Raw genomic sequence first — 14,935 nt, 5'->3', positions numbered from 1 at the left:
ATGTCTGTAAGTACGATGAGCCCGCCACACCCTGGTCCGGACTGTTACGTGGACATCCACACTCTACTAAAAGTCATATCGACTATCCATCTCCGACCCCCTCGTGGGGTGGTTAGCACTAATCTGATCATAAACATTTGATCTATAAGCTACGGTACCGTACTCCTGAACTGAACTAAACTAACATCCGGGTTCTAATAACATATAGTACGTGATAATATAGCGGCCTCATGCTGAACATTACATAATTACGGCCTCGTATCAAACATTTTATACTCATGGCCTCGTGCCGAATATTTTATACTCACGGCCTCGTCCCGAACATATCATAATTACGGCCTCGTGCCGAACATAACATATATATCATTCTGAAAATAAATTATTTATCATGTAATTCAACATTGTAATGTATTGTACTCTTTCATAATTTCTCAAAACATATTTCATTCATATCATCATCGTATCATGATATTCTTTCATGAAAAATAACATTCATGCCACATATTCGCTGTATAAAAATATGCATTGTATTATGAAAATCATGATTTCTGGCATCTCTTACATATATACACGTTTCAACATGATAACATTATTTTTACCCAACGTACATTAATTCCATAATATTCAAATATCGTACATATTTTCAGGAAATCAGTTGGCTCATAAATAATTGTAATTTGCATGAAAATTAACTATTTTAGTTTATTCCCTTACCTGGTTACTGAGAAAGCTCCTAAAATATCCTAGCCTAACCCCCATTGGATTTCCTGATCAATATCCTGAAACTGAAAACTCACAGTACTAAATTTCAGTATTTTCATGCATACATCATATCTTATAACTACCATAAGATCAAATTTGGCTTAAAAAGTCTTACCTCAACTTAAGGATGATTTCTAACTTACTTTCACCAGCGATCTGCTTCGGCAGATTTGGAGAGAACTTCCCCAGGAGCGTCATGATGACTTCGGATTGTCGATCCGGTGTAAATCCGACCCAAAATCGAAGAGAGAGAGAGAGAAAGAGAGGAAGAGAAAACTAAAGGGGGGGAGAGAGGAGAGAGTTTGCTAAATCTTGAAGTAAAGTCTGGATTTTTCTGTATATATAGAACTGGATTTGTCGATGAGACACATCATTCATCGATGAATCCTTTAATAATTTTGTCGACGAAATTCTGTCTTTGTTGACAAAATTTAGTCGACTCAAAACCTCTCTCGCTATTTCTTCGTCGACGAAATTCAGTCTTCGTCGATGAATTTTCTTAAACACTCGTCGACTAATCCCTTGTGTTCGTCGACAAGTTCTTTGGTAATTTCCTTTCCTATTTATTATTTAAATTCCATTTTTATTCGGGTTGTCACATCAGCAGCTCCCGACGTCAACTCATAAACCCTCGCTGGGGATGTGTTCCTTTGCTGGCTGCCACCCCTGGGTGCCTGTATATTCCTTCCAAATGGTCTGGGAGTAGGAGTAGTACTATACTACATACGACAACCCTGTGCTACATGACCCGGTCCACCACATAGGTAGCAGACATTCCTCCCTACTAAGCATTCTCCTCAGTGTCTTTCTCCATATGTAGAACAAATTGGATGCATGCTCACCCTGAATCTCTCGTCTCCCAATCTCTTGCCTTTAAGCTCTGCCGTATCTGTCTCCCCTCCAAGAACCTCGACTGGACCCTGCCTGGAATCCCAGAAGCATGGGCCTCTTCCTCTGACTCAACGTCCCCACATATTTTTAACTACTTTCCTTTGCCACTGTGGCCCTATCCACTAATTCGGAGAAATCCTGCACCTTTAGGACTGCCACCTGTCTATGGATGTCATGCCTCAAACCCCTCTCAAACATTCTCGCCTTTTCAACCTCATCTAGAACGATACAGGGAGTAAAGTGTGACAACTTAATAAACTTTGCTGCATATTGCTAAACCATCAGTTGCCCCTGTCTTAGATTCAGAAATTCTGCTATCTTAGCTTCTTGAATAGTGGGAGGAAAATAATGTTCAAAGAAAATTTCCTTGAATCAGTTCCACATCATGGCCACTAGTACGGGTCTCTATTCCTTAAAGCAATTTCACGGTCATCCACTGTATCTCAGCCACACATGTCAACTTGTATGTAGTATATAAGACTCTCTGTTCATTGGGGCAGTGTAGTACCAACAATATTTTCTCAATCTCCTGTATCCAGTTTTCGGTGACTACAGGATCAGCTCCTCCTGAAAACGCTGGAGGATTCATTTTAACAAACTTTTTTATAGTGCAACCCTAGTCTACTGCTGATCCCCCCTGCTTCTTAGAGTTTCGTGCAATCTCAACTATAAACCGCTGAGTTACACTACGCAGAACTGCGTCTGAATAATCACTGCCCACACCAAAGGGGCCTGCACCATCATCTCCACTGGCGTGAGCACGGCCACCCCCAGGGTCCATCCTGAAAAGAAGATAAACATAGTCTGAGGACCCTGTCTGCGTAACATAATTAATATATTTATTTGACTGAAATTTCATATCATCAATTAACCTAACATCCTTATTCTCAATTTAAAATTCAACCCAACAATTGAGAAACACAATCCGACAATAGTTTACTATGACTTTCCTAAAATCATCACCCCAGGAAAGACATAGAAACCACTATGGAAATCTTACTTCCCGATCACGGAACAAAACCCTAAATACTCATCTTAACTTCCTAGCATTGATTTACTAAATTCCTTATCTATTCCTATACTCTGGTATTATTTTTGTTGTACACTAAAGTCTACGGAACCTAGCAACCTAGGCTCTGATACCAAACTTGTAACGACCCGAAATTCCTGTTATATTTTTTTTATACTATTACATACCATTAATACTCTGATACCATAATACATAGTCAAAGTCCACTCGGACCCTTAGGTACCGGGGATTTACCTATTTATACATACATGTCATCTAAGCATCGGAACTATAACATACTTAATTATATACAATACCATAGTTTTATTGTTTTTACATATAAATATATATACCCCAAAAATACATCTTGTCCCAAACTCGACTACTTACCCTGCAGCTGAGGTAATACCAACGAACTCCTCTATCACAGAGCTCGCTCCACTCGTTGGTCAGGGTTTCTTCAAATATTTGTAATGTTAGGGTGAGACACCTCTCAGTGAGGGAAATAAACTAGTATCAGTGTGTGACAACGTGAGTTTTATCATATTATAAACATATACTGCAATAATATAATTGTAGCATAACTTAAGCTGTAATTGATAATACATGAAAATGTGTACTTACAAACATAATCTTACTATATCATAACGAATTATCATATCATTTAAATCGTCTATTAAATATGTATATTACTGGAATTTCACCCTATATGTAAATCTGTATATCATGATTTCACCCCACATGATTCGAGTTGTGCGGCCCGTAGGCTGGACTTAACGCTGGCTGGCCTACCATGTTAAGTCAAACATGACATAAATACGCACGATTGCCCACCCATCCTGGCATGCCCTTCTACTACATCGTCAAACCTCTAACGGGTCAGTAACACAGTGGATATCCTACTACGCCACCTACACTTCTGGGCTAATCGGTCTCCGACCCATACTTCCTGAATAGTATGGTTGCACTATCGGCTATACACCAATTTGGTTCGCCCAGCCTACTCACCATCAACCTCTAAGGGGGTCGAAACACTGTGAATATCCTACTACACCAAACTGATTAGCTAGCAACTGTACCGTGCTCTTAACATACGTAACCATCCAGGTCCTGTTACTATATAATACATTTAATATAATATAAATATATATATATATATATGTTCATAAATATCATTTTCATATTTCTGAAATAAAATCAGGCTTTTACATATTTCTAAATAAAAGTTGTCATGTCATAATTTTTGAATAAATCATTATAATAAAACTGATCACGACATCTGCGCTGGCTATATTATTATAACATACTGGATAATATCTTAATTTCTGTACTGTTTGTCATTTTCTAAAAATTACTGTAAAATCAAACTTATTCCACCAAACAATAACATACTCTGACATACTATTAACACATTAAATTTATAATCATGCCACACGAGTGAGTTCTACTTTATATTATACTATAACATACTATAACACTGTTTTCTTAGTTCAACACCAGTATTCCCAAAAACTACATTAATTCTTAAAAAAAATTATGAAACATATACTATGTAATAAACATTAAATTTTCCTAAAAATCCTAACTTAATCTATTCCCTCACCCGATTCCTGTTGATGGAACTTTAAATCTACGCCCCACGACGTTCAAAGCTCAGAACCCTGAAACTATATTTTTCCCAAATTGATCAACTCAATCACCAAAATATTATCATTTAATATTCCCTAGGCCCTAAATACTTCAATTTAACAATTAAAACTAATATTTAATATCCTCACCTCAGTTTTAGAGTGGTGCCCCGGAACACCAAACTGAAAATCTGCTCCACCTACATTGCAGAGAATTTTCCCAAAACCCCCATGGTGGTTCCTGATCGTCAATCCAGGCTTTAACAAAGCCGGAATCGAAGGAAAATGAAGGTAGGGTCGTAGGGTTTGGTGAGAGAGAGAGAGAGAGAGAGAGGGGGAGAGAGAGAGAGAGTGTGTGTGTATTTTGTTTTTAATTAACAAATAAGCTCGCGGGTTTTCTTTATAACCTGAACTGCCGAGAAAACCGTCGACGATTTTCTGCTCCTCTTACAAAACCGTCGACGGTTTGGGTTTTACTGCCTCCTTTTTTTTTTACCGTTTTACCTGTAATTGTCCCATGGTAAAAAGAAAATCGTTGACGATTTTTCTACCTGCCCACGAAACTGTCCCAAACCTTCTTCCTCTTTTCCTTATTTCTTTTATTTTATTATTATTATATTTTTCCGGGTCTCTACATCTGATACCAAGATGATGTAGGACAGGCAAGGGTGGCCTAGTTGTGTTGATTCAACCCTCACAAGCAAGCATACACATTCAAACACTTTAAATTAAGAATTCAGTTATCCAAACGTAAACACAATAAATCAAGCTTCATTTCACATGTTGAATTTTTAAACGGTGTATGATGCTGTTCAGAAATAAGTCCCAAAAGTTCTTTCACAAAGGAATCAAGTTATATGTAACAAATATGTTATTCAAAATTTCAAAAATTGAAGTTTTATTGTTAGCAAACAATATTCCCACAATTGATTTTAAACTAGCGACTATCAATATTGCAATTTATGGATTCAAATGGCTTATCAAATATGAAATTTCAGATTTCCAGTAAAGGCTTCAATATAAGCAAGGGTTTACAATATATAGCAAGGATTCAAATACAAGTACTTAAATTATCAAGAGAATTGTTTGGATGACTTGACATTATTCAACACAAGTCTTAGACCATGCTAGAAAATTCCTTGGAACAAGCTTTTAAACACCGAGACATGCGCAGCAATGTAATGGAGGGGGAGTGGAATTGTTGTAAGCATTTAATGATACAAATGAATGTTGATTTTACCAATCAAAATGATGGTTGACTTGACGATATTCTACACAAGATAGAACTCTCCTGAAGTCCTTCGTGCAAACTTTGGAATGTAATATGTATGCTACAATGGACTGGTGGATTGTTGGCCTTGAGTGTAACTTGGTGATGGTTGTGTGGGTGATGGAGGGAAGTCGTGAAAGCGGGATAGGGATGGAGTCGCTAGATAAAATAGTGGTCTCTCACCACCTGATCTCCGAGGAGAACGACGTAACCTCTCACTACACAATCACAAGGATTGGTAAAAAACTACTTATTATAAAATAATAAGCTACCAAAAAGGCACAAATATTGACATAATTGAAAAATGATGTGTTTTTTGTAACTAAATAAAAAGTAAAATTATATTGCACGAATAAGGGTGAATTTGACCCTCTAATTTAGGTAAATAGTTATTTCAATAGTTAAACTATCCTTAAAAGTTCAGTTTGGAACTCAAAAAATATCAAGGAATTTACATTTTTATGTTTGATTATTGAGAAAATTGAGAAAGAAAATAAAAATATATCAAATCCATAAACAAAATTTTAATTTTACAAATCAATAATATTTAAAATTTCCTAATTTTTAATCATATTAAAATAAATTTTCATTTTCAATAGTATTTCACATAGAAAAAAAATATAATGAAAAATGAGTTTTCTCCTTATTTCTTTTTCCTTTCCTTTCCCCAAATAAAATATTTTATCCAAACCAACCCTAAGCATTTTTGGACAAAAATTTAAAATCTATAAATTTGAAACTTTTAAAAGTTCAAAGGTACTTTTTCCAACAAATTATTTTATTTCATTATATTTTTTTTTAAAAAATATTAATTACACTTCCTCTAATATATATATATATATATGTATATATATATATATATATATAATATTAGGTTAATAATATTTTCAAGCACTTAACAATCATTTTATGGTTACAATTTACATTTTAATTTTTTCAAAAGTTACCAAACAAAGTATAAATAAATGTTTTATTTCGCAACAATTTTTTAAAAAATATTATAAAATTAAAAAATAAGGCAAATTTTTATATTTCTTTGGAAATAAGCTAAAAATAAAAAATAAAAACTCCTTCTCAAAAGGTTTTAATTTTTTAAAAAATAATGTTTTTATTGTAGACATGAATCACATGAGGTTACGTGCTTGATGGGCCGGGTGGGCCCCACTCACAATTTATAATGGGTTTAATTAGTACAGGGCAGTACATGCTGTACAGTTGTACCCGTGAACTTGGAATTGGGTAGTACACATGTGTACGACCACACTACCTTTGGTCATCACCCTGCGCTTTCCCATCCAATATATAAACACAAATGGGCTCTTAGTTTCTCAACCCACTCCTCAAATCAATCGTAGCCCTCCGATTGGCAGAAAACTTTCCCAGGAGCACGGAGTCTGTGTAGACTCCACTCACAGGGTATCAGAGCCCAGACGACGCATCGTGGGCTGGGCTGGAAGATGGGCTCGGGCAGGCAGACTCTGAGAGCTGCGTGGAAGGGTCAAGAGGTTTAGGTAAAGCCCACTGGGGAATGGGGGAGAGACAGGCTGGTGACACAGACAGGGAACAGGCTGAGCATGGATGGAGTCATTAACAGAGAAGGGGACTGATGATCAGAAACAGAGGAAGCTAGCTGTTGTTGCTCCACCCATGCACTGCCTCTTCCCTGGCTCTCTCTCTCTCTCTCATTTGACATGTGTTATAAATGAGAATTTTTTTTTATTTATGGTCAGGAAAATTTTATTTATTGATTTGATTTATTTTAAATTTTTTTCTTACTTTTCTTGGTCACCAAACATAAAAAAGCGAAATCCTTTCCCTATTCGGTAGAGATACATGTTATTTTAATAGAATTAGCTTGGTTAAGATTTGTAGGTCTAAATTTTTTATGCTCAAGGGTTAAAAAATTTCTCATTTTAATAATGTCCCTTGTGGAAAAATTGGGTTGAGGGGTTTTGATGAAAAATACTGGTCTATGGGTTGACATTACTAAGAGTGATATTTGTGTAATGGCTCTTTCATTTTTATTTTCATTCTTTATATTTGTTCTAAATCTCACGATTCTATTGTTTCGAAGTATATTTTTAATTTTAACAGCAGGGACTTTATTATTGGAGTTATTAGATGATGAATTATCTGTGAATGAGACTATCACGAAGATAAAGTTAAGGCGATCTAAGTTTGAAGGTAAATGATATCATCATTGATGATACTTGCTTCTTCAATATATTTATATTGAACAATTTGGCTACTTTAATTAAATCCAAAATGGGTTTTGTTTTGCAAAGGCAATTAATAATTGATTGCCCTTTTCTTAGAAGTATTTTGTCCATGTTTTGGATTATAATTGTGCTTGATTTTGCTCAGAGTCTATCAAATCTCATTCTCCCATGAAGATGTTTAATGTCCTCTACATTAAAGTCTAAGTGACGTTTATTCTTTGAAGGGGAGTTTAGGCACAACAGTAAAGTTGTCGCTATGTGGCCTAGAAGTCAAGGGTTCGAGGTATAGAAATAGTCTCTTAGGTTGGAGTTTTTGTGCACCGGACTATTCTTTTTTACGCTTGTCCTTTGACAAATTCAAAAGTAGTGTAATAATTTATTTTGTTTTAGAGGTTAATTCGTCTAAAATATTAGCTCCCTATGCTTTTCGTTTTTCTAATAATGCAAGTTGTAATATTTAATGTACTCCTCCTAAATAGAAGATTTCTAGTATCAATTTTAATGTTTTTCATATGAACATCGTCGAATTCTTTCTACTACAGGGTTTGAACGCTTTGCTCCCGAAGCTAGGGTTTTGGACAGCTCTGCACATTCACTTGCTCAATTTTGGACCAAATTGTATTGGACATTCATTCCAACTGAAGTCCATTTTGCAATTCCTCTGCTTTGAATGAGAGAGGAAGGGAATTCAGTAAACATGAGAGATTGCTTAAAGGATGAGAAGCTGAAAGAGTTGCAGACACCCACTCTGCATTCGCCAAGGAGATCTAATATTCTGTAGATTGTAAAATTCTTCCTTGCTGTAAAAACCCACTTGCAGCGAGAACTAAATGAATGAATAAACAAAAAAAATGAAAATGAAAATTTACAATGGTAGAATGGTTGTTTGGACAGCATATGAAGGCTTCTGCTTTATACTTATGCATATGGTACTCAAGTTCCCACAGATGACATATCTGCTAAAACAGAAGTTAAATAAACCATCTGGTGATCCATATAATGTATCAGAGTTCAAAAGACATGAATTCAAGATCTACAGTTCTTGGGATATGTACACTTTGGAAGACAAAACCATTCTGTGTAGCAATTCAATGGCTAGTTTTGATTACCCAAGGCAATACTAGAGTACAAGAAAAACCAGCTTACTTACCATACAATAAGACAAATACTAAGCAACTCTGTTTTTGATGCCCTGAGTTCTCAGCAATTATGGGCATATATGACATGCTCAAATGAGGAACAAACTGCTCTGATGAATAGATGGAAAATCACTCACGCTCCCCATCAGTTTATGTCCAGTTGCAGCAGCAAGCTGTAGTCACAGACAAATGCTCTCAAAATACTAAACCCCCAGAAAATCAAACAATCACCTTATACAACATTTAAATCCCATGAAATCCATGATCCCAAATGCAGCAGCATAAGTTCATGCTAAAATATGATAGGAATGATCGCTTTTTCATGCAAAGAAGGCTTAGGCTGCGGTTGGGAGTACAAATTTTAGGTCTTGGATTTGGGTTTGAGTAGATTTTTTGGGATGTTTCATAATTTTGTATTGTGTTTTCACAATTAACAGCTCAAAGCATGGGCGATGGCCTGTAGTCAAAAATAAGGCTGATGAAGATATGGACCCAATGGAGAAAGATTAACTAGGGTTTATTGTATAGCAGCAAAAAAGTTCAACATATATACTCTCCAAGTTCTCAGCTAACAAATTGCTGTGAGGTATTGAATCAAAGAAAAGTTAAAGTGCAAAGGATAAGAAATGCTGAAAGGGTGAGAAGAAATGGACAGACTTAAGTAGATGTAGCACTGAAATAATGTTATTAGATAAATTGGGCCAGCAAAACAAACAGGATTGTTGTAGCCAACATCACTTAATTTGGACTGGAGTTTCAGAATTCTGACAAAGAAAAAATGCCTACTTATATGAAAATGCAATGTATATTTTCCCAAGAATGAAAAAGTAAGTATATCAGCAATTTGACACTTCAATCTGTAACGATGCGAAGAAAGGTATTGGGAGTTGGGATTCTTTCAGAGTAAAATATGCAACTTCTATGGTCATGAATGATGAGAGACCCAGACTTGCTTAATTAAACAGAGTAGGAGCAAATTGGACAATTGTGGTTACAGAAATGAACAGAGAAACCTAAAGAAGAATGAGGCTAACCAAACATTACCCTGAATCATAAGAAACCCATCATTAGAATAATCATCCACAGAGAAGAAATTCTTTAAAAGAAAAATAAAATAAAATCAGCTGCATTTAGAAGAATCACATGATTGAAGGAGAGAACAGATTACATACCTGTTATCTTCATCATTCCAAGTGCATCCAACTTGAACACAGGGCTGATCCTGAGCTTGACCCTCTCCCAGTTTATGATCAAGCTCGCCGGATTCGATCAATTGCAAATCTTGCAGAAGGATCACATAATGTTTCTGCACATCCTCTGCGCTCTTCTTCCCTCCAACCATGGCAGCCACAGCCTCCCACCGATGCGGGTCTCCTTCGTCAACCACAGCCAGAGCCACCTCGAACTTCTTGTTCTCCTCCCAACTCCACCCGCACAGCACCCTCGGAAAATCTTCCATCACTCCACCTCCCGGTTCCCTTGATTTTCCCGAGAAAATAAGGATGACCCAGTGGTTGATTCACCGCACTGGATCGACCCTTTTGAATCGCTTGATTTTCCTGGGAAAGTAAGAGCGACCCAAATGTTAATCCACGCGGTAGACGCTTTTGAATCTCTCGAACCTTGATTTTCCTGGAAAATGAGGATGACCCAGTAGTTAATTTCACCTTCTGAAGATTTTCCGGGGGAAATAAGGGTGACCCAGCTGTCGATTCACATTCTAGCTAGTCGGTCGTCGAAGAAGAAGAGGAATCACAGGAAGAATCTCTTTCCGCGAGTGGATTTGATTCTCTTGACCAGATTCTCCACCAAACATAATATTTAATATAAAAAAATAAAAAATAAAAACGAAACCCGGACTCCTTGGGTTTCAAATATCTGTTACGACTTACGGAGTCGCAAATTCTATCTGCAAATCTTCTGTTCTTTTGTTCGCTTCTTCTGTTTTGTTTTCGCCTTGTTTTTTCGCTTTTTGGCTTTTTGTTTTTGTTTTGCTGCGTCACAGAAATTGGAACTCAGAGCTCGCAGGGAGATCAGATCTGCCCACACGTAATAATCAATTATATTTATTATTAAATTTATAAAAACCCCCATCATCAACTTTCGTAAACAATTTTTAAATTCAAGCTGGGCCAAAACTGGCAACCAATAATCAAAAAATGACAAAAGTGAATATTTCAGGGGCCTATTTTGGTGCAAACCCAAAATCTCATCACTGTTCTGATTATTTTTTAACTGTTGTGGATCCGGAATTACGGCATCTCACTAGTGGTCTTTTCATTCATGGATAGAGAAGTTTTAATTAGTCTTCCAACACTTAAGGCCTAAGTGTGTCAAAATAAAGAAAAAAAATCACATAATTGGTATTCTTTTTTTATTTTTTTCTTGGCTGATGATAGCCTATTTATTTTCATAATTCTCATACTCATGTTATACTTGATAGGATACTTTGAACATAATGTACGCTTAAATGAAATTCAAAATGAAGAAACTTTTGTTAGCTTGTGACTAAGAAGAATATCATTATCGGAAGGGCAATATTATCTTCTATAAGCAAGGTAAGTTAGGTGATATCGATAAATTTGGCTTCCAAGATTAAGATTCATCTCATGACTTCCCATTGGAGAGATCAAGGTTCAGTTTCACTCAAGTGAGGATTTTCCTTGAATTTTAGAATAAGGGGATTCGGGAATAAGTAGGGTGTAATAGTGGCTTCTATGGGAGGTCTATGTAGAACGTCACTACCATCCAAAAATAATGAAGTAGATTTCGTCATGAGAATATACCCATTCCTATTTTATTAACTACATGCTAGATATAATAAAACATATGCATAAGTAACTTTTTTTTCCTAAATTATTATGTTCTTACCTAATATTTATTAGGTTTCTTTCTTTTCTTACTCTGATTTTAAAAATAAATATTTTATGAATCAAAACAACACATATTTTTTTGAATAAATATACATTTTAATGAAAGAAATCAATTCTTATTTGACATCTATGTATTATAAATGATGAATATTTAAGAACTTTTGGGGGTATTCAATAATTTCCATTGTGCGTCAATAGCCAAAGTCTAAGAATATAAATGTATACACACACAATTTCTATGTTTCTACCTTTCAAGGAAGGAAAAAAGGGCATTGTGGGGTGAAATTTTCTCAATTTCTGAATTTTGTTTTTCAAAATTTCATGCAATCACAAGGTGAAGTCTTTTTCAAGGACTTTTCAATGGGGAGAAAAAGACTCTGCTATTAAGGTGGCGAGGGCGCAATAATGGAAATGGTTGAATATTATGTGTGATGGGATGGGAGATAGGGGATAAGGGATATGTCAGCAAGAGAAAAGTGAAAACCAGTCTAATCCCTCCTCCCCTCTTCTCCCCTGTTTTTGCTCTGTTTCTCTGTATGCCTTTGTAATATAATTAAGGAGGAAAGATAGGCTTTTGTGGATATGCTGCTTCCCCTGTCTCCTTCAATCCGGACAGGTTTGGACCAATGGACCCCTGCAGCCTGCAGGGCATATGCCCTATACCTTTGGGTATTACTTATATTGGCCTATTGATTGATTGATTTATTTATTTGTATATGAATCTTGAACTTGAACTAAAAAATTAAGTTTTAGTAGAATTATAACTCACATGAAATGCAAGGCTAATAGATATTTTGAATTAATGAATTAATGTGGTTTTTGGCTTTTAAAATGATGCGGTGAGAGTTAATAGGGAAGTGAAAGGGTTTTTTTCCTATTAATGCTTACTTTTATGGGGAGTAGGATAATAGCTATATATATATAGAGTTAGATATTATCCTCTCATCACGAATCTTTTCCTCATCAGTTTATCCATATGATTTGGTAAAGAATAGAGATAAAAAGAAGGTTAAGCAAGAGAAACAATTCCTACAAATCTTCTTCAAAGACTAGTTTACATCATGGTTGATTTAGATATGTTTGTTTATAGATTCTTTAATTTTCAGCATAAATAAAATATATGTGAAGATTATGATAATTAATCTTCTTACATGTGGTATCAGAGCGTAGTTTTTTTCTCCAAGAACGACAAATATTCTAATGGTACTAAGCATATGGAGCTCAATTTGGTCGTTAAGAAGGAAATTTGGAAACAGACAATGCTTATAGAACATATTAGGACTGAGTTTATGATAACAAATCCTTTAACTAAGGGATTGGCACTAAATGCATTTAAGGAACATGCTGATCATATGGGTTTTTGATGTAATCATTAATGTAAGATAGTGAATCTTTATGTTTTGTTCTATAGCATGTATAATGATTTCACTAATGGTGTTTCTGAATATTATTCTTATTTACAATCAATTACGTAATTATGGAGATGAATTATTGTTAACAGGAATGGTTTTCGATAGACATTACAGGAATATTATGGTTACTTCCTATTATGGGTTATAATTAGGTAATCTGGTAACATTGTAGTACATGGAAGGGAAGATGTCGCCTTATTGATATTTACCGCCATGACTCAAGTTGGTAAGTTATTTAATTAGGATATTATTGTAATCTTACTAAAGTATGAATAAGTTAATGTTGTGCGCATATTATGGTTATCTTGTTAATCCAAATAAATGTCATTCATATGGGCCAAGTGGGAGAGTGTAGAATTATTACCCACATGAAATGGAAGACCAATGGACATTTTGGATTAATGGATTAAGGTAGCTTTATGCTTTCAAAATGTTGTGAGAGTTGAGGAAGTGGAAAGGTTTTTTTTTATTAATGCCTACTTTTATGGGACTGGGATAATAGCTATATATATAGGGTTGAATATTGTTCTTTTGCCACCAATCTTTCTCTTTTGCCCATATGATCTGGTGAAGAATAGAAATATAAATATGGTTAGGCGAGTGAAACGATTTCTACAAGTCTTTTTCAAAGACTAGTTTACATCATGGCTGATCCAAGTATGTTTGTTTATGAATTCTTTAGTTTTCGGCATAAAGGAAATATATATATGAAGATCATGATAATTAAACATCCTATAATTTCAGCAAAATAACATAATAAATTCTCATATTTAGCTTCTCCAATCTTTCACTCTTTTTCCTTTGATTTTATCTGCAATTCTAAATCCCCAAATTCTGATCTTTAGAATCTCCAAAATCTCTAATCGTAGCTTTGGCGCTCCTTCTATAACCTCACCAATTCTTCAGGTCCCAATCTTTTATTTTTTTACTCTCAATTTGCTTATGTAAAAATTTCACCATGTGAATTTCCCACTATATGAAATTTCTCTCTCACTATCTGTTTCTCATTATATGAATTTCTTTGGACGTATCTTTATGCTCTCAGTATGAATTTTCCATTGTGTCAATTTCTTCTCTTAGAAAGCTCTATTTATAGGGCTACTCTCAAATTTGATTAACTAATTAAACTCAATTTAATCAATCAAAATTAATGATGAAATATGGATTGAATGGAATGGATTGAGTCACACACACTAATTTTTGAAATATTAATTATATATTATTATTATTATTATTCTATTATATATTTTTGGAGAGAGGGAATCTTAAGTTGAGGGACCCATCTGATCAACTCCAGATAATATATATATATATATATATATATATATATATATATATATATATAAAATTTAGTATCATTGATTAAATTGACATAAGCAACATAATGCCCATGTATAATTATGTATCATTTACATGACATAAGCAACAAAATGGAGCCAATAAAATTAAAATTTAGTAAGCAATTCCTTTTCTCAAATTTATTTATTTATTTATTTTGTGACATTTTAAAAACCAATTGAAACAAATGAAAAAAAAAATCATAATTTTTCCCAAATAAGACTGAATAAAAATTGGTTTGTCCAATAGTTTTATATTATTCCATCATACATATAATTATATAATGAATTTTATTATTTTAAAATTTATTATTTTACATTTTAATAAAATATGAAGGTCCATATATTTCATATATGTTATTTTACAAACTTGTGTTAATGAATAATAGGATCCT

The 14,935-nt window shown here is 34.6% G+C and overlaps 1 protein-coding gene and 1 long non-coding RNA gene across 3 annotated transcripts; one reads left to right on the top strand and one right to left on the bottom strand.

Moving 5' to 3' along the window:
- Nucleotides 1-6,890: 6,890 nt before the first annotated feature.
- On the top strand, nt 6,891-8,655 carry LOC131156282 (uncharacterized). Its single transcript, XR_009136955.1, has 2 exons — nt 6,891-7,744; nt 8,322-8,655. It is a non-coding gene; the product is annotated as an uncharacterized LOC131156282 (long non-coding RNA).
- Nucleotides 8,656-8,750: 95 nt separating this feature from the next.
- LOC131156280 (protein RADIALIS-like 4) lies at nt 8,751-10,898 on the bottom strand. Of its 2 annotated transcripts, XM_058109823.1 has the most exons (3): nt 10,586-10,872; nt 10,091-10,477; nt 8,751-9,091 (listed from the first exon to the last, which is right to left on the bottom strand). In XM_058109823.1, exons 2-3 carry the CDS (start codon nt 10,375-10,377, stop codon nt 9,064-9,066), a joined length of 315 nt encoding a protein of 104 aa, XP_057965806.1. In that variant the 5' UTR covers nt 10,378-10,477; nt 10,586-10,872; the 3' UTR covers nt 8,751-9,063. The 2 variants fall into 2 exon arrangements, with proteins under 2 accessions (XP_057965806.1, XP_057965807.1); XM_058109824.1 differs by having other exon boundaries at nt 8,751-9,963; nt 10,091-10,898.
- Nucleotides 10,899-14,935: the final 4,037 nt, after the last annotated feature.

Source organism: Malania oleifera, chromosome 5 (genome assembly GCF_029873635.1).
Source record: "Malania oleifera isolate guangnan ecotype guangnan chromosome 5, ASM2987363v1, whole genome shotgun sequence".
Taxonomy (NCBI): Eukaryota; Viridiplantae; Streptophyta; class Magnoliopsida; order Santalales; family Ximeniaceae; genus Malania; species Malania oleifera.
Note: the sequence above shows the minus strand (reverse complement) of the source record. Positions and strands in the feature narration are given on the sequence as shown.